The sequence below is a fragment of the Oculina patagonica genome, chromosome 1 (assembly GCF_052425735.1).
Source record: "Oculina patagonica isolate OP01 chromosome 1, crgOcupat, whole genome shotgun sequence".
Lineage (NCBI taxonomy): Eukaryota > Metazoa > Cnidaria > Anthozoa > Scleractinia > Oculinidae > Oculina > Oculina patagonica.
In genome coordinates, this window is record NC_135758.1 from 26,814,718 (window position 1) to 26,835,191 (window position 20,474).

At 37.6% G+C, this 20,474-nt stretch overlaps 1 protein-coding gene across 1 annotated transcript; it reads right to left on the reverse strand.

The window, feature by feature from the left end:
- Positions 1 to 1,338: 1,338 nt before the first annotated feature.
- Positions 1,339 to 20,446, reverse strand: LOC144642556 (rab-like protein 6). The gene is made up of 20 exons (XM_078501533.1): positions 20,185 to 20,446; positions 19,092 to 19,198; positions 18,517 to 18,544; positions 18,153 to 18,200; positions 16,531 to 16,586; positions 14,006 to 14,100; positions 12,186 to 12,249; positions 11,542 to 11,618; positions 10,859 to 10,964; positions 10,114 to 10,161; positions 9,900 to 9,955; positions 8,985 to 9,112; positions 8,329 to 8,430; positions 7,649 to 7,838; positions 6,140 to 6,551; positions 4,906 to 4,949; positions 4,677 to 4,774; positions 4,077 to 4,133; positions 3,761 to 3,798; positions 1,339 to 3,032 (listed from the first exon to the last, which is right to left on the reverse strand). The coding sequence occupies exons 1-20, from the start codon at positions 20,309 to 20,311 to the stop codon at positions 2,781 to 2,783; spliced, it is 2,133 nt and encodes a 710-aa protein (XP_078357659.1). The 5' UTR covers positions 20,312 to 20,446; the 3' UTR covers positions 1,339 to 2,780.
- Between the last annotated feature and the right edge of the window lie 28 nt (positions 20,447 to 20,474).

Sequence of the window (20,474 nt, forward strand, 5' to 3'; positions counted from 1 at the left end):
CCATCTTGGATTTCGAATTTTTTTCAAAACGTCAGAAAACCGCCCAAAATTACTGCAAAGTACTCAAAATCAATAAAACTGTGCTTAAAAACCATAAAAAGGTAAAAATAATTGCATTAAAGTTACTTTTCATTATTAGAAACTCGAAAATTACAAATTTGGGAAAACATGCCTGACATGGGACCTTATTACATGAAATTTTCGCGACACGTTAATTTCGCGATTTTGAGGTGCGCATATTTCGCGACACTTTAATTTCGCGATATAATCGAATATAACGAAAATTTCGTATTTTGAATCACTTTATTTTCGCGTTTTTGAGTAAAGGACAATTTAAATATCCTTGGCAATATTATTAAACATTCCATTAAATAAATAAAACGACTTCATCAAAGGAACAATAACGTCAAAACTAACAAAACGCAAGTCCGTGAGTTATCTTTCTTCAGGCAATTGACGACAACATCCATTTACATTGAAGATTCCTTCCTTCAGTGGTACTAAACATATTCGTTATTGATTATTGACGTCAGTGAGTCACTTAATTTTCGCGTCATGTTATGTTCGCGACACTTATTTTTCGCGTCACTTTAATTTCGCGAAGAATATATTTCTTCCGATTAGCTGTAAATTTAATTCGGTATTGCCGTCGCAAAATCGCAGTTAGATTGTAGTATTTTGCACCGTCAACGCCTAAAAAACGTCACATAAAGATACTGATAGCGTTCGGTGGTGGTTATTATTCCCAGATAAAGTTTAGATAAACTCGCAAAGTTTGGCGGCGTTTGGTTGAATCTTGAAAAAGTTATAAGCGTTCAAAGTCAGCGCTGGCACTTTCCCCCTCCCCCCCCCGGTCTGGATAGGGTTAAGGAGGCTCAATGTAGTTAGCCCTTAGGTGGTTAGTTGGTCTGGAGTGGGTGAGCGTTTCAGAATAAAACTTGCCCGCGCCACCGCCCAAATTTTCAGGGAGCAGATCCCCAGTACCTCACTCAATTTTACTTCACCATTCTACCACTTCGCTTCACCTCACCTCACGTTCGTTTTCATTTACTTCATTCTACTTCATTTTTTTCCCTTTACTCGTTCTTCCATTTGAATATGACTCTGTTTGAAGAAAGAAGAGTCTACTCAGTGGAATAAGTTCATGACTGAGGTTCTCGTGACTAGTCAGAACGTTAACAAAAGCAAAAAAAAAGCAGTTATCTTATCAAAAACCAGGGATCAAACGCTTATGCGAGTCGGTTACATCTCACAATAAATTCAGGCAGAAACCCACAAGGGTCTCTGTATCAGGTCAATACTATAACATTGACGCGAATAAACAAAGAGGCAAGTCTGTTTAGAGTTCTATGAGAATGTATTGTCTGTTTTATATGTAGAATATTATTTGTTTGTACAATTTCTAATCAAACGGTCATAACTCTTAATACTAGTTACACTGCGTATCCAGGATACAGTTGTCAAAAAATGAAAGCTTTTATATTATCTGAATCTTCAATTGCTTGCCTGCGAATGCAGACGGGATTTTCACCGTCTTCCGTCTGTGTTCGCTGGCAAGCAAATGCAAGTCGCAGCCGATCTGGAACTTCATTGAAATAAATTAGAAAACCTTTTTAGTTCTCAGTGATTAGCTTTAAGCTAGACTCGCTCCAAGTCGCTCGTTTCGTGTCGATAGAAATACTTGAGTAAGCTCGCTTTGAAATCGCCCGCGAGTGACCACGCGGAATTTATTTGTTCGTGCGTCGAGGAATGGCTCGGAATGAGCTCGTTCCGCCACGATCCTCCGCCATTTTGTTTTTCATGCCCGAGCGCCCTCTGTTTTCGAATCCTGTGGTCTCCTTCGAAACAAACGAGCGACTTGGAGCAAGTCTAACATTAAACCTCTCCTCATAAATATCAACGCACATTTAGTCAAATAGGTCACGAGAATTTCAAATTAATCACTAACACGAGTACTTAGACACGTTTAAAAGCTGTTCCGCAGGTCAACAAAATTAAAAATCAGTTTTTAAAGTTCTGTGAATAACCCCTTCTAATCACCCAGGCTACTACTCAGTATGAAAGAGTTTTTATCTTTTCAACTTCACACAAATGACAACTTGTAAATCGGACTAGGCTTAAGTGGAAAGCAGCGTTGAGTGGAGACGTAAATACAATCCAGAGTGAGATATTTTGGCTATAATCACTGTAAAAACAAAGATTCACTAAACATATTCTGTATAAAAGTCCCCCCTGAACAAACAAACAAACAGTACTTAGGTTCAAAACTGAAACGAACAGAGAGCAACCCAGGAATTGAAAATAAACGGAAACAAATCGACCATGAATGCTTGGGAGTTTGAAACATCCTGTTTTCCTTTATCAAAATCTAACATAACTGAACTGGATAACAATCTTAAAAAATGTCATTTGCGTGGAAAAATAAAAAGGGAACTATGCTGCAATAATATTTAGTAAGCTTCGCTCGCTCGCTTCCGGTGTTCAAGACTTCCACCGGAAGTATTCTTGTGTTCCCAACTTATAATCGTACTAACAGTGATAAAATCACGTGATTTAATTCACATATTGGGCATATCAATAAAGTTTTCCTATCCGCTTGATTTAAGCCCAGTCTTTCATATTAACGTCCAGAGCAGTAACTGAACCAAGACGCCTTTCTGTCTAGGTCCAACAGTTTCATCTTGGTCTGTAGCAACTTTCCTATTCACATCCTTAGGAGAACTGATAACGCAGTTGTCACAATAGAAATGTCAAAGACAAGTGTCACGCAATCTCCTCTGTCAAAGCTCTTCATATGTCACGCCATCCTGTGCACCCTCTTCGCCTTTCGCCCTATTGTGCTTGCTTCGATGTTTCTTTTTCTTATCACCTTCATCGTCTCGACTTCTTCTCCTGTCCTTTCCTTCTTCGCCTTCTCGATGTCGCGATTTTCGTCTCTCTTTATCTTTTTCCTTCCTTTCGCTATCTTCTCCTTCTTCCCCTTTCTCCCTGTGCTTTCGTTGTTTGTGTTTACTTTTTGATTTCTCGCCACTCTGTAAAAAAACAATAAAAGAAAAAAACTTTTTGAGAAAAGACGGACATTTTTGCAGTATAGTAGTCAGATGAGGCCTACTCTGGGACCCAAAATCGCCCAAAGTCGCTCAAAATCGCCTGAAGTCGCTCCAAGTCGCTTTAAATAGTATAGATATTTCTGTAACAATGCTTTATGGTGTACCAGTGATGATTCCCATGTACATGTATACCACAACTGTACTTAGGTCGGTCACCTAAAATTGACTAAAGTCGCTCAAAATCGCCTAAAGTCGCCCCAAATCGCCTTAAATCGCCCGTAATTTTGAACAAAATAAGCTAAAATCGCCTCTGAACGTTGAAAAAAAAAAAATAGATTAGAGATATCCTCAATTCCAACGGGAAAAAAGGGAAAATGGCCGTCCAAAAATTGGGGGTGAGGCGCAAGTGAAAGTAGTGACTTGAAATTTCGCGCTGTCATTTCACTCTCACTTTTGTTCGCTTCTCTCCCGATGCACTAAAAGGGACTACTTTAAAGGAACGGTTTCACGGAATTCAGCCAGATTTATACATAAGGAAGCCTAATTCGATTTTGTAGGCGTAAAATTACTTTAGCTATGTTTCAGAAAAGTGTTTGAAATTTTTGTCCGAAATTTGTCCGAAATGAGATAAACAGTGTCCGAAAATGAAACGTCCGAAATTTTTTTACACACAATGCATCATACAAAATAAGACACCAAAACGTATATACCTTGTGTTCTTTCTTCTTACGGCTTTTACTTTCTTCATCTAAACAGGAACAAAGAGACAATCAAATGCTATAAAATTAACGACAAAGAAACTATATACCAATAGCTACATTCCCTCCGTAAATATTCAAAATATCCATTCACATCTTATAACTATAAGCACTCGTTGAGACTTTGGCTCTCAAACAATATAAGTACATTTGTGACCAGCCTCTTTATTCTCATGACGTAACGTATGACTTTGCAAAGAACAGTTGAGGAGAAAATTGATGGCGATCATTGTTAGGACTACTAACAGTTGTGTTTATTGACACTTACTTGTATCACCTTTGTCGTCGCCGCCATCCAAATCCATGTCTATTAAAGAACTTGACGCTACAGAAAACAACGTAATCAGATTTGCATCGGTTTTGCATTGCTGTGCTTAGAAACTGGCTTAAAAATCTCGCGCCTCTTTTCAAATTTTCCTGCGCTTCGAGGCGGCTTGGGCTCGATTTCCGCCGCCTTCTCGTGTCCGATCTTTTCTCCCCGAGAGGGGGGAGGGGGTGCTCATTTTCCCGAAAAGCGGTTGGAAATCGAGCCTAAGGCGGCTCAGCTACTTGCATTAACTTGCTTAAAGTTTTGATTGGTTCTTTGGACTGTCTGGGTATTTTGTGATTGCCCAGAGGGATTACTTGGCTTTGCTTTTACGAAACTCAGTCAAAAATCGCTCTATTAAGTATTCATGTATTCTTTCACTGCTCTCGAAGTTGAACTAACATAAACAACTAATACCCCTATAGAGTACGGATAAATCAAAAGAGTAAAATAGGTTAAAGAGAAGAGAGTGAAGGGAATGCCAGTGAGATAGGGAAAGGAAATATCCGAGGGATTTACAAAGGCATAGAAATAAACATTATGTAGAAACCCAAGACTTACAAGTTGGCGTTCCTTTGGTTTGCGGTTTCATCTGAGAAGCCATGAACATTTCCCAGTCATCTGCAGGAATTGCGGGCGCAGATGGTGTGTCACCCTTCCTGTTGAAGCAAGCGATTAAAAGAAAGAACTCACGTCAAGCCCCAAAGGTCAAATCCAGATAGAAAAAAATAAAATTAACTTTTTTTTTATTTATTTGATTTATTTAATGCTGACAACTTAGTTCACCGACCTTACAGTATATTCTTTATCAGCAGGCGATGTACGAAATGGAATCTGTAGAGAGAAAAAAATATCGGTAGATGTTTTAATTCATATCCACAAGGTAGCTTGGTATTTCTAGCTGAGAGCTATTACTTCAAGCATTCAAACCTATTCAGTCGCAAGCTCGGAAAAACAATTCTCTACACTGTTTGCTATGAATTTCTCTCAAAGTTAGTTCCAAGAATTGAGTGGTAGATCAACTGTGCAAGGCAATATTCGTTAGTTGATGTGTTTCTTTATTCTCATCTCCAACAGATCTGCATGTGTAAGGGGAAATAACATGTCCATCCTTCATGCACAGAAGTATATCTTTGTCAGATTAAATGAACTAAGGCTACGTTTACACCAGACCAGTTTAAACCCGTATAAACAGAAGGCCTATATGTAGATCCGGTCCGATTTTGGATCTGTTTGGAACCGGCCCGTGTAGACAAAGCCTAAGGGATTCTTAGAGGGGATGGATGTGTTCGGGAAGACTGGAGCACGATGGTGATTAAGGCTATATACACTGTATACTAGGTTCATGTGATACGCGTCCTGCATACTGTTAGGATCAGCAATGTCGATAGCGTACTGTATGGTGATGGATAAAGGAAGATGGTACATATTTAGCTTAGTAGAAAAATGAGAAAAAATGCAATGTTCGTCATGTCACGAGCGTAGGACAAAGAAAAAATCTTTCATGTTGGTTTATATTATGTAGGACTCGGGAAAATTTCTACAGAAATCACAGTGCTTTCACTTGAGTGTCGAAAGTTATTCGCTTTTGCATTGGTTTTGCATAACTACGCTCAGTGATTGATTTAAACCTTCGCGCCACTTTCCCATCGAATCAAAAGTCATACCAAAACCAATCGTGACTTGCTCATGCACGTTTTCCCGATCTGCTTCGAGTTTTGATTGGTTTACCGGATTGCCTGTGTTCATTGTGATTGGCTAGAGTGATTACTTTGGTTTTGGTTTTACGACACTCAATTAAAAACTGCTCTAACAATGATCGTTATGTCATTAACTGAAAAATGTGAATATTGTTCATCGTGGTGTAAGATAGGAATGAACGTTTATTCGTTTGTCTCACGATAGAATCGCATTAAGATGTTGATCGCGACGTTTCGACTGCAATACTGCTAGTCTCATCAGGCCATGAGGTCGATTGTTTACGCGTCGCTTTTTATGCACATTGGTTCGCTGCTACCTATTACCTTAGGATCAGAATCAGGCGAATTCAACCAATCATCGACATCATCCGATCCGATACCAATTCCATCAACAGCCGGCTCATCCGTCAACAACGATTTCACTGGCATTTCAAGCTTCAATTCTACAGTCTGACTTTTCGCTTTTTGTTTCGCTTTAGCTTTTTCCTCCTCCTTCTCTCTCTTTTCTCTTTCAATTCTTTTATCTTCTTCATCGCTTTTATCCTCTTCTTCCTCTTCTTCGCTTGACGTTAACTCAACAGTCACGGCTGCAGATGGTTTCTTTGGTTTTGTTAAGTGTTCTCTAATGTTTAGCTCTTCACTCATGTGGTTTGTGATAACAGGGGTGGCGCTCTCATCTTCGGAGTCTATATCCTCAGCGAATCCCGCCACCATTGGGTTTCGTCCATCACTGTCACTAAACAAACACATAAAGCTATTCGTCAGCAATAAACTTAAAACGCTAAATCTCCTAACTGGCTGCAGTACATTTCTTTAAGTGGTAGTTTAACGCACTGCGCACGCGTATTTCCCGCCAAAACTGTCGCATGTAAATGCCTACAAAAACTTGAAATTCGTTATTTTCACCGTTCCCAAAAAACACTTTGTTTACTCCCCCAAATGCTGCATAAGCATTGTTTTCAGTTTCTCTTCGGATTTACAATGACCTACAATCGTCCCAAGAGAAATTGAAAACAATACTTATGCAAAACTTTTAAGAGGGAAACAAGGTGTATTACGGGATCGTGAAAAAAACGAATCCTCCCTATTCAAGCCAAACGTTTAAGATAGGAAATTTTATTATTGTTACCACCTCGTAAAGTTACCAATGTTACTATGCACTACCTGAGTCTTGCACATTTTCGCTTCAAACTTTTAAAAAGTTCGAAGCGCAAAAACTGAAAGTGGCGTGTGTTTATTTTGCATTTGACCGCTGTGAATCCAACAGGTGAATAAAATTAATATGTTATATGCTTTACAAACTTTTGCCTTTGATTTTTCATTTAGTACAATCAGCAGTTGGGCAAAAACATGGAACATTTATACAAGAATGCATGACAATTGGACACGTTCATTGCATGACAAAGGTAGACAAAAATATTTTGTTCAGATCTTTCACCATTTTACTTCTGGTTAACAAGAAAGATTACAACGTCTCTTTAATTATGCACTGCGCGGCGGTACACGTATTACGAACAAAAGTTTAAGAACGTTCTCGCTTTACTCCTGAATTGAAAAATTCAGTCAAAAAAAGGGGGCAATCACAGAGCCAAACGCTTTTTTAAGGGAGCGTCGCATTTACCAATCAAGGCCGTAGCGAAAACGGAAGTCTTCTTTCGCAGCCGTTATTTAGGTGTTGCGCAATTGAAGCATAACCTGACGTCCAAAAATAACGGCTGCAAAGTCGGTGGTAAACACGTTTAGTTTCGGTTTTGCACCAGTCGTGGCCTGATCTGACAAATCACAACCTGCTATATACTGTTAAACGGGTTTCGAAAAGGTTGTCAGCTTTACCTATCGCTCTCCTCGCTGACATCTTGTTCCACTTGAACTGGTGCCGGTTGCTTCTTAGCTGCAGGCTTATTTGTTCGCTTTCTGCCTCTTGAACTTCCTTCTTCGTCTAAAAACCCCGCATCCAGTTCATCGTCAGGCACAAACTCGTCAATGTTGGCGGAAGAATGCGTTAAACCATTTTGAGGTAGAACTGTTCACATCCAAAAAAAAGTAACAGGTTTGTGTGTCGAGTGTAAAAATATACATGCACTAACTACCGGTAATGGCAATGCAAAATGAGGAGGGGGGGGGGGGGGAGGGGGAGTGGGGAGTACTAGAGAAAGGTGCAATCCAGGTGATATTATTATGCTTCTTCATCTAGAACTCATTCTAGCGATGCCGGGTTTTCATGACTGCCAGCAGTCTCTTTTTTGCTCTAAAACGCGAAAATAGAGAGCGAGCGCGAGCGCTATATATAAGTTTCGAGCTGCGAGAAACTCGAGTGCCGGAAGAAGAGCAAAAGGAGTATCGGAGAATCTTGTGTTCTATGAAAGCGATTGTCTGACCTAAAGGTCACTATCTCCAGAAGAACGTTTACACTTACACCATATACAGTACCTCTATGCACGTCAAAAAATGGAAAACAAAAGCTAGCGAAGAGAAACAGCATTGACTTGATTTTGGTGCTTGTTAGCGTGTACCTTCTTGATTGGCTTCTTGGCCTGTTGCTGATGGCGTCCTCCGTGTTTTTCGCTGTCTATGGGAGCTTCCATCACTTGAGGCACTGCCATTCCGAGCTTTTGCTACGTTGTCAAAAAAACGGGTTTACAATAAAGCGGGTTGTATTGATTAATCTCATGCAGACATTCTCATTAGATTTTTCGTCTCTCTCTGCAATTTTTCTATTGCTAAAGACTTTGTTAGATACTTCTGACATGTGCCGATACACGTTGACGTAGTTATTTCAGTTTCTACCGCTCACATACAGTTAATTTATGGCCGGGTTAAACATCAAGATAAATTGTACATGTTGTTCATGGCTCTTTCATTCGCTGAAGAGATGGCAACTTCAGTGCTAAGATGCGAACAATTTGCAGCGTCGAAAGTAATGTCGCCAATCTGCTCGACAAAGCGAGAAGAACAGATAGCTTTGAAACATTCACAGTGGAGAGTGTGGTTGACCCGGGGTGGTTGATCACAGATCAAGGTGTTAATGCATATGACATGTTTGCTATCACCACCTGCAGCGCTTTTCATTGTCCATTTTTCACTTCTCATTTTTTATTATTTCAGTTCATTTTTCACGTGTGAATAAGGTGATTGTCCGAAGGTATGATAAACATTTCAACGTATTTACCTGAGGATTCGACATCTGCCGGGGCTGTAGATGAGGTATTCTGTTGAGCATCGCCTTCTGCAGCAGCGGCAGCAGCAGCTTTCTTAGCTTCATTATCTTTTCTCCGCTTGTCCAGCATACTAACAAATCTAGCGAAAAAAAAACATTACTTATAAACCAGGGCTGGTGTAGCATGATCTTATGTATGAGGGGGGGGGGGGGGAGGGGGAGGGAGCTCAACCACTGTAGAGAAGAAGGGATACTGATTAGAGAACTCATAAACTGTTTTATGAGTCTTTTGTTTCAATAATAATAATAATGATAATAATAATAACTTTATTTAACCACGGTAAAGCAAATTGCAACATGATGTAACGTGAACTCAACTTCTCCCTGCCTCGCTTGTTAACAAGAAATACAAGCACATGATGTCTCGCAGGACCTTGGAAAGGCTTACATGTACACCATTTTTCTACGAACTTTTGACTCTAATTACAATTACGACTAACAGTACGAGATCCAGCAATAGCATACAAGTGTGAACGCATGTGACCAAGAGTCATTTTGGCGGGAAAATGTGGTAGCCTGCGTCATTTTAACACCACATTGTAAATGCCGCAGTAACAAAAATAAAAACTAAGCTCTCCGCAAAAGGTAGGTGACTTCCATTCTTTTAAAAACAAAATGACAAATATGTTCATATCCTCAACCACGTTAGTTACGTTGTTCAGAATTTGTATCACAAAACTTTCAGGTATACGTTTTATCTTAGTATAAATTTTACAGAAAACGTGCGCTCAAGTTTCCAACATGGATTTTAAGATATATATTACTGCAAACTCGACACGAAACTGAACCTTACAAGGGCTCTTAAGTCAACAAAACATCGCAACATTAATATTTTGGTTGGAGTCAAGAGAAAACAAAACAACTTACTTCTCATAGTCTTGTTCTTCTGTTTCCTTGTGAATCTGAAGCTCTTCAAGGGTTGACTACAACAACACAAACAAGCAGTTCATACGTGATTTGCTAGTTGCTTTACACTGCTGTGACCATCATAGTTGTTTTGCTCGCTTTACATAATTTTTGCCGAGCTCTGTGAATAGTTGATTTTAATACAGTTATTAACAAGCACGTTGAAATACTGTACCTCAGTGTCTTCTGCATTGACTTGCAGCTGCTTTAATAAAGTTTCTCTCTGTTCAAAAGATGAGTAATCAAAAAGGCATTATTTACATTGTAAGGTGGAATTAGCCAAAAAAAAAAAGCTGGGAGAAACAGCTTACAGTATGTCTGTAAATGTATTGTTCATGTCCTGCAGGATCGTAAAAGACATATGGCTGTTTATCATAGAGCTGGATTTCCCCCCAACCATGCATGACCCCATTGGCTACTTTAAGGTGACACGACATCTTATAATTTTCCAACCAAAGGTCTCTGAATGCGCAACATTGCAAAATCTATGACATCAGAAGGTAACATTGCACTGTTACCCATGAATGTTGACTGTTGACTGCTGTTGTATTTAAAACTTCTATGTCTTTCTTGTGGTACATGTATATTATAAATCACTTAATGACTCGTCCCTCAGTAAAACCACTTAAATTAATTTTGTTTCACCTAATCTCAACGCCTCCCTCGGCTCCACCTGGAGAATTATTGAGATTATCTAGAAACAAAATTAACTGTTAAAACAGTTTTCTTTTGCAACAGTCATTCAGTGTTATACATTAAGGTATCCTGCATGGTACACTGTACATATTATTCATGAATTATACACACAAACAATGTACAGTGTATGCACAATACAGTTATGTTAAAGGAGTGTGTACAATACAATGCATCATATTATTATTGTAAAGAAAAAAAATAACATGCACATGCTTGATACTAACCTGTAGTAATAAAAAGGGTAAATTAAAAAACTTGTGAATGTACTTGAGTCCAAAGCCATTTTTCAGGGATGTTTCTGCATAGTGTATAGGCGGGGATCTATCAGGTCTAATATAAAATTCAACTTGCATCAGAAAGAGAACATGATAACACAGACAGTGCAAGGTTGTACGAAGTCTACTTACTTAATGTAACTGCTGTTAATAAGAAGGGAGGGGAGAAATTGGTGAGAGAGGTTACACATATTTAATAATAATTATGTCCATGTATGGTACTTGTCCAAACCAAATGTACCGGTACATGACAAACCAGAATTTGGTTTCAGTCTTCTTTAACAGGTAGCAATTACAGCTCTTGAAACACATCATTGTCAGCTTATCTTAACTCTACACTCTCTGACCATGAATACTAATATTCAAAGTACAGATGTAGATCATTTGCTGCAAATGTATTTAAAGGGTTTGTTAAATCGTTTTGGTATCTTAATGTTGTGGAATCCCAACCCTGATATTTTCAGGGTGGCAAGCATGCACCTTGGAGCTGCAATAAATTTTTAGTCTGTGGCTTCATTGAGACAGCGTCTCTATGAAGCCACAGGCTTTTGACGTACATTGGTACAAAAATATGCGCCTTTAAAGTAATGACATTACTTGTAACTGTTGCATGATGCACAAGATTGACTTACCTCTCTAGATGTGTAATAAATGCAACGACTTCATCTGTTGGGACTAAACGGTGTTCTCCCATATCACGATGACTTCCCTGAGAGAAACAAGGAAAATAAAATTAAATAACTAACATTTATTTTAATAACTCAAATCAACACATTGTACAGCACATTGTTCATGTTCAGCTATAACAGCAAAACAGTATGAATAGCCCGATTTCGATATTTTAAAATTCAGCCTAAAACAATAGACATCATTAAACCCCACAAACTCTATAGTTTATTCCCCGGAGCCTTGTACTGAGGTTTATTGTTTTAGGCTGAATTTTAATATACTGAAATTGGGCTATTGAATTGTTATTAACTAACTAAAGGTGGGTTTACTTGTCTGATGGTAGCCTACTGTCTACAAGATACATTTACATCTGTTGTAGTTCGAGTACAGTCATGTACATAATACATTTTACAATACAGCAAAATCTGTTTAACAATGTTCACAACTACTGGTATAGGAAAAGAATATACTAAGAAGAATAAGAAACAGGCATTAATAAAAAGAAAAAAAGAAAAAAATAGAAAGAAAAATGGCACCTTTTCCCAAAATTACTGATAATTATAAAGAAAAAAAAATAAAATCAATTTTAAAATTTCTAGAAACTTACCAGAACAAGAACAGGAATATGAGCTGGTACTTTTGGCAGCTCCCTCTCAATGTATTTAAATGTCCTACAAATGAAAGAAACTGTGCGTATTTAATAGTGGCTTTGTGTATTAAAGTGCTACTATGATCAAATTTTTACTCCTTGAAATTTTAGGCGTTTCATAGAGTATTTAATGAAAGATTCAAAATGGCGTTTTCCGTTTTCAAATATCTTTTTTAGTTCCAGAGATATTTAAGCTCAAAAAAATCGTAAAATATGCAAATTAGGGGACTGATGACGTCTCTACTCAACCCAGTTTTATCGCAAGTACAAAAATTGAGTTATCTCAGTCATTTTTCTGCGGAGACCAATGAAACTTGACAGACTAATAGTTCTGTAGCTGACACACGTACACGTATAATAACATTATGTTACCATGGCAACTAACTCTTTTCTAGTCCCCATGAATTTGTTTTAAATATTTTAGATTTTTTCAGTTAGGAAAAATGTAACCCGGCCAAGACGCCTGTCTAATCTATTCATATGCTTGCCACATCACGCATGTAAAGTATCATCGGCAAATATCGAAAAGAAATGGCAGAATTGGCCAGAAAAGCCTTTAGCATCGGAGGATCTGGAACCTAGTATGTTGCCATGGTAACCAAATTGTAAAGTTCATATTGTGCAACTAAACTAGCAGAGTATTACTGCAAAAGATTAGAGAGTTCCGATACAAATTGGCTAAGTTATCACTTTCTTCATATTTGATCAAAATTTGGTTGAGTCTATGACGTCACAACTTTGCTAATTTGCATATTTTAAAAACTTGAATATCTCTGCAACGAAAAGAGATATTTGAAAACTGTAAACGGCATCTTTCTTCTCATATGGAGTACTTTATAATATTTTAAAACGGCTACAAAAGGAAACATGCGAATTTCATCACAGTAGCACTTTAAACTCAGTAAAATGCCATGCATACTGTATTTTTACTTGAGGTTTACCTAGATAAGCATGTACTGTAGAGAGAGACAAAACATGTTTAAAAACAACATGGCTATGACACATGGCAAGTTGGAAGGGCCACTGGGAATTAAAGCTTGCACTGTATACAACAGCTTTCAGCCCATACATATGCTTAGCAATAGTACATGAAATTAATTTTGTTACTGTTTTGCCCTTCACTTATTATCTACCTCATAATTTATGTATATCAAACTGTACTCAGAGTAACCTGAATTTGTGTAAGTATGTACATGTACTTTGAACAAATCAGGTTTATTTTATGTTGCATTTAATCCTGATTTTACGTGTAGCATAAGGCCAAGCAAAGGAAAAAATGTTTCTAGTCCAGATTTTTATAAAAAAAAAGTGAGCGGGCGGGCGCTTTTTTTGTTATTTGTTATTTCTTCCATCTTCAAATTCTCTAGAAGCGAACTTGCAAAATAAATCTTGCAAGCTAATTGACCTCTCCAGTGCGTCCCTAGCGTACCAAAGTTTTGAAATTTTGGCCTGAGTTCGTGTTCAAGCGCAGAAAAAAGTAACCTCTTACAGAATTTCTAGTTGTACGAAGTCTGCTGGGTTTTTTTTTTTCTTGGTTCCAACTTTTCCAATGGCAAATAATAAAAAAGAAGGTGGCCCCAAAAAAAGAAATGGGTGGGGACGAGAAACATTTATTTTTTTTTACTTGGCCTTTTCATCAACCTTACAAAAACATGTAGAGTTCTCTGACTCTGATAATTAAATCACTGAGTCTTAATGCATATGAAGGCTTATCATTTTTTTATGCATTACTCTCAGAAGACCCCACATTAGTAAAGGAAAGTTCCAACATTACTTACCATGGTTTGGTAATATCCATGATCATCAGTACTCCATGGGCTCCTTTATAAACATCAACAAACTCTGCATCTAAAACTGTGGCATCCTTTTCTGCCTGAAATATTGAACAATGCATTTACTTCTCATGGCTTGAAAGGTTTTAAATGAATCATCTGTTTTGATTGCCAGATGTGAGTAAGAATGATGAGAATTCACAGCCCTGGGATAAAATGATGATTGTATAAAATTAGTGTGGATTATCTGAGTCAGTGACAACTGAAAGTAAGAAAAGGAAAATGAATAAGATAAAGAAAAGAATAATAAATAAAATGCAATTAAGAAAAGAAAATAAGGTGCAGTACTGTTATTTTTTAGCAAAAGACTAAATAAATTGTGATTCAAGTGTATCAATCTGCCAACAAAAAGATACGAAAACGTAACACGTAGACAGGGAAACCCACTCATATTACACTTAACATCGTGAGGTGCAAAACACAAAATGCAAAAGAAAAACAACAACAACAACAAAAAACATCAGTGGGCTCACAACCTTCTAAACAAAGTCAATCAAGTTAGATTCAAGTCAACCGGTTTAAAGTTCACAAAAAATCACAGGTTAAACACAACAGCACAATAACAGAACAGCAGAAAGTTGATCAATGGTTAAGTCATATTGAAAGTTAGACCTCTATTAAGAGTTCATCATCAATTGGCAGTAGAAAACCACCATCAGTGGAATGCTAAAAGCAAGAGAGTAAAAGAAGAGGAAAATCAGAGAATTACATGTAGAAAGAATGCTGTTATGAACAGCTGAAAGGCTGCTTGCATAACTAAAATAATTATACACACTGTATATGGATGCATAGCAGCATGCCCTAGTGGTTAGGGCACTGGACTTGTAATCCGGAGGTCCCGGGTGCAAGACCACCTCCCTGCCACTAGATGGATTTGTGTTCAGTAGCCCCGAATTCAACTCACGCTACATGTATGTAAATAGCAAACTGGTCAGCCTCCTGCCAGTTGGGATTTTTAGCAAGATTCTGTTTATTTACACTGTTTTTTTTATTATTTATTCACGGGCCACAATGCACACTACTGGGACACCAGTAATAATTGTGTTTACCCATTTGCTAAGAGAATCAGCAAAGCATTACCACTGCCTAAATGTAAATCACACACTGCTAGAAATGCAGGACATGTAATTGACCAGGTATTATCACAAGTACTTTGTTTGGATGAAGGCTCATGACGTAGCCCTGAGCACTAAACATGTATTTCTCTAAACATGTAGATTGGGCTGTTTATAGGGTCCCCTATTGTCAATTAATGCACAGGTTTTTCAAATGGATGCCATCTTACTGTCATGTACATTCATACTACAAGCCCGACCTGGCGAGAGTACCAAATTTACTGAAGGGGTCGGGGGCATTGTGGTGTATAATGTGGGGTGAGGGTGGGGAGCCACGCCGACAGATTGGCTATATAAAAACCCAGCCTTCACTTGTCATGTAGAACTTACGTTTTTGTTAAAAATAATTAGACCAACAAAAGTTTTACTTTATTATTGAATATTGAATAAATAACAAAAATACAGAACAATCTTCAGGGTGTTCATTAGACATCGGGGATCGGAGAATTCTCCGGCTACTACGTAGAATTCTCCGGCTAAATTCCAATGCCTTTAGCCATTTTTTTTATTCAGATGTGGAGCCGTTCAAAAAAATTATTTTTCGTTCATGTAAATAATGTACGGCGTTGAAAATTGTTTATATACATCTTGCTGAAATAGACATGTCACAGACATTAAAACCTCTTTTTGTCAGTAATGAGTAATTTAAACGTCTTCCGACATTGATTAAGCTCTGGCTTTATACTTAAATAATAATCATTAAATTTGGTACACTAATAAAAGAAAAACTTATCGACGGTTTGTGCATTTGTGTGGATAAATTGGTTAGCTCGAGGCGTTATTTTACGCTCGAAAGTCTTGTTTTTAATATAGAGTGACCTTAAAATAGAAGTTAATGCTTAAAATAAGACAACTGAAATCAACAGAGAGAGAGAGAGAGAGGATTTCTCACCGACCATGTCAAAAATAGCACATTTTTTTGCTCCTACGAGCAGTGGTAGTGGAAAGCGCTCAAATGCAAGTTTGTTTAGTCGCTAGCTAGAGAGAATTAAAATTTGCTGTCAGATAACAGGAAATGGCATCTCAGAGGATTCAACAATCCAAAATTTCCTGGGGGGGGCATGCCGCCAGACCCCCCTAGTATGGAACGAGCTATGCTCGTTTCCGTGAAAGAGCTTCGCTCTTTAAAAACAAATTCTCCGGCTACTTTACACTATTCTCCGCTATTTAAAATATTAATGAAAACCCTGAATCTTTAATTAATAGTTAAGAATAGTTTATTATTAAAATATATAAATAAGGATCACACATTCAATTAGTTAATGACTGTTGTTTTAAATAGCACATCAAATAATTGAAATATGTTAATGTTATACCGTGAATCCTGACCACTGAAAAATAACATATAACATTTACCTCAGCCTTGGTATCATTCTCTAATTTGAGACTGCCCTGAGACTTTTTACTCCGCCCTGAAGAAACAAAGCTAGGGGTTAAAAGGGAGACTATCTAATCACTTAGTAAAATACCTAGCAACAGCTTACATGATATGATACATATTTAAAAAATAAAATAAAATATTTAGTTATGTTATTAGATTTGGCAATTAATGTTGGAGAGCTGATGGCTTAATTTTTTAGACAGAGAGGTCTTGATTTGTCCCTGACAATATTCCTTTCTAAAATCCTTCACAGGAGAGTAAACGTCTTCATGATCAGAAAAATGCAGTTTACAACAAGATCAACAGCCATGCAGCCACACAAAAAATGCCAAGACTAAAGCTGCGTTCACATTAGGCCGAAACATGATTAGTCCGATCATGAATGAAACATGTTTTGTTGTGAAAAGTGTTCACATCAGGCAGTTTATTGCGCGAATCATGATTGAAATATGATTAGTCTGATCATGATTGAAACTACCCAACGAGGTAGTTTCAATCATGATCAGACTAAACAAAATAAAAATGGCGGACAGGTGGTGAGGAGGCGAGTGCCCCAAAGCTTCAAATTTGGGCCTTTTATGTGATCAAATGTTTATTTAAAATATGGGCTAATAAAGCGAAACAATATGAATTATTGGTGATGGATAGAAAGCAGAATATTCGGCAGAATATCGCACGAAAGTTTACGACGGTGGCTACAAGTGCGCAGCATTGCAGCATTGCAATGCAAAAACAAACTTCACAAAATAAAAATCTTCTTTTACCGAATGATAGCGCAAATTCTGACAATACTGTCTTCTTGTAAACGTTTGAAAGCCCTGCTTCATCGAAGGGCTTGAAAATAGACAGAAAGACAAAGATTTAATGGAAACTTTATTGTAATTTCGAGCTATATTTTTACGGTTAAAGTGTAAAGATTTATGCAAGAACCGTGAAACCGCATAAATTACACACTAGGCATGAAACGTGTTTGAAACTGACACCTAATGTGAACAATGCAATAACAAGCATGCTTACAGTGTGTAGGTGAAACATGTTTCGTTGAAACATGTTTACTCTAAACATGTTTCGGGTTAAATGTGAACGCAGCTTTAGCCAATCAGATCATGTATTTTGCCAAAAGATGGCAGCTGGGTTATGCTAATAGGTCTTATCATGGTTTTCAATGCCATCTTCACCAGTAAGCAAAGCGGGTAGAAACTACTGTGTTTGTATGGGAATCCGCTGCAAATATCTTTTACAAAAATTGAATTCTGGATTACTTATGAATTGTAAAGTTAAGAAACCAGGCAAAAGTTTTTTTTGCCAAGTTTGAAGGATGTAACGGGGCTAGAAAGCATTCAGTAAATAAATGTTTTTAATTTCCCATACATTTGTCTATATTTTTTCCCACGAACCCCGTCAACTCACTAAACCGGAACATAAATCTGCACAGAAAAAACAGACAAATATATATGGGAAATTAAAAATGTAACTGAACACTTTCTAGCCCAGCTACATCCTACAAACTCTGCGAATAAAAAGATGGGTCGAAAACCGTGACAAGGCCTATTATAGTTAGTACATAGGTGTACATGATTGTATAATATGCTCTTACCCTTGTCTACTACATCCCAGACTTCTACCTTCACAACATCGTCAGTAGCTGGAGAGTAAAATAAATTATTATTGTACAACAAAGAAACTTTAGATACAAGCTATGATCAACTATGTTCATGAATGTATAAAGAAAAGAATATTAAATCAAAAACCTGGACAATTGAATGAAAACAGCTATACCACCCTGCATGGGCAAGTACATCTAGATGTCCACAAGCTTTGATTTAAACAAGGAATAACTATACATGTATGATGCCAGGGTATATACATATACAATCATGTACATTGTAATGAATGAATTTTATTTATTATATTTATTACATTATTTTGTAATTTCAGCTATGGCGGACATGTTCACTTACTTCTGTAATTCCAATGTATGCTTGCAACCTGAGAAGAAAAAAAATTATAATACTTACAACACTGTATTAAGATTTAATAAACATACTGTATTTGCCATCTTCAGTTTCATCTGTCTGGAACTTTTAAATCCATACTGCCGGAGCTTATCCTGCTTTCTGTAAGCATTAATCGGCTAGGAATATTTCTACTTCCCCCTGAATGGATTCTAGTTCATCGCAGGTTAACCCCCGCAGCATTATGTCGCCGGTACCCATTCATACACCTAGGTGAAGAGAGGCACTATGAGAGTAAAGTGTCCTGCCCAAGAACACAACACAATGACCCCAGCTAGGTCTCGAACCTGGACCACTTGATCCGGAGTCCGGCGCTGGGCTGGGCACCCAAGATTTCTTACAGAAGAACCTTCGGGCACCCTGCAATTATTCAAAGAGTACAGCTTTGAAATGTACACTCCACAGGCATGTGTTCATGTACAATGTGTACAGGTTACTATGTTATTTATCACAGTGACTACTTTTAAAATAACCAAAATCTTCATAGTTAGAGTGTACATAGTTATGATCTTTTTCTATACCTGAATTTCATTTGTTGGAATGTACTGTTCATTGAAAGGTTTTCCTTGCAGTCTTTGAAACAAACAGGTCTTTCCTGTATTTCTATCTCCTTTGATCACTATTTTCACTACAAAATAAAATAAGAACAGAAACCCTAATTAGTAATTCTGTTAAAAGGGGCTCAGGTTTTCATATGTCTCAGCATTAAAGCCTGCAAAGTCTCAATCCCGTTCCCAGAGCCTGCATTCCCCTTGACTAGTAGTCGGGAAACTCAATGGCTCTGGACAAATTCAAAACCAGAACCAGTAAATCCTGACAAAGCCCCTTTGAAGCATACAGCATACATGTACATGTCAGTACATCGACACATATCCAAGCCTTTTGTGTAGCTTTTTGTGACTAAGACATTGCCTGTCAAAAGTTGCCATGTCAATTATTACGGCACTTACTACTCCAAGGTGGAACTCTGTTTAACTTTGTAACTTTTACATGTGTCATGCAGCACACAGAAATTTGTTTCCATTTATCACTGATCATTTATAATTGGTATAGAATTTTTAAAAGCCCCACTTTGGCATGGGGTTGTACAATTTACATTGAATGCCTCCGAGACTCACTTTACAAATGGATTTAAAAATAATAATGATTCTAGAGATATTAGTGGTCAATTAGAAAAGTATAAAAATCTCATTCTCAATTAAAAATGAAAATAACAGTTTTACCAAAAAGAACAACAAGTTTCTCGAATAGCATCCATACAATAGAAGGCGTTTCAACTTTACAATAATAAATGACAGGAATAATTATGTAAAATTGAAACATCTTCATAAACCACAAGCTGCCATTCAATGAATGCCTAATAAACGATTTACTAGAAACAATTTTATTATCTTGGACAAGAGTTCGGCTTAATTAATCTGAATCAAATGTAAGCTTGTAGTCAGTTTCCAGCTGTGCATGTACTGGCGTGCGTGATCGAGAAATTTACAAAAGGGCCAACACTCACTTTTATACTAAGCTTACAAAAGGGCAACACTGCAAGGTTCATTTGATCTTATTTAGCAACAATAAACACATCACAGGGTATATAAAATTACTATTTAAATAACTTACTATTATACTGAATGCCTCTAGCAAACTTTCTTTGTAAAGCCTGGCCCATGGCTCGCACTCCCATTGGAGTACTGAGCTTCGAATCTTCATTGCCGCCTTTGGCCCACTTTTTAATCGCCGAAAACATCTCGTAAGGTAGTGCAGGAAAGAACCTGTTCTACACCTTAGAATTTACCAAGAACGAAATCCACGCTCTGAGATGAAGGTAAAACATTATTTTCTAGACGATGCTCAAATATGAGGCATCGCCGTCAATTTCGTGGCAAAGATGGCGGAGGGCTTGGCTACCC

Excerpts from the sequence above, each read along its gene's own strand:
- LOC144642556 (XM_078501533.1), bottom strand. The coding sequence starts at position 20,311 with ATGTTTTCGGCGATTAAAAAGTGGGCCAAAGGCGGCAATGAAGATTCG. Across the intron at positions 9,956-10,113 it reads TCAATGCAGAAGACACTGAG|TCAACCCTTGAAGAGCTTCA; the intron begins GTACAGTATTTC and ends GTGTTGTTGTAG. Across the intron at positions 3,033-3,760 it reads GTAAGAAGAAAGAACACAAG|AGTGGCGAGAAATCAAAAAG; the intron begins GTATATACGTTT and ends GTTTTTTTACAG.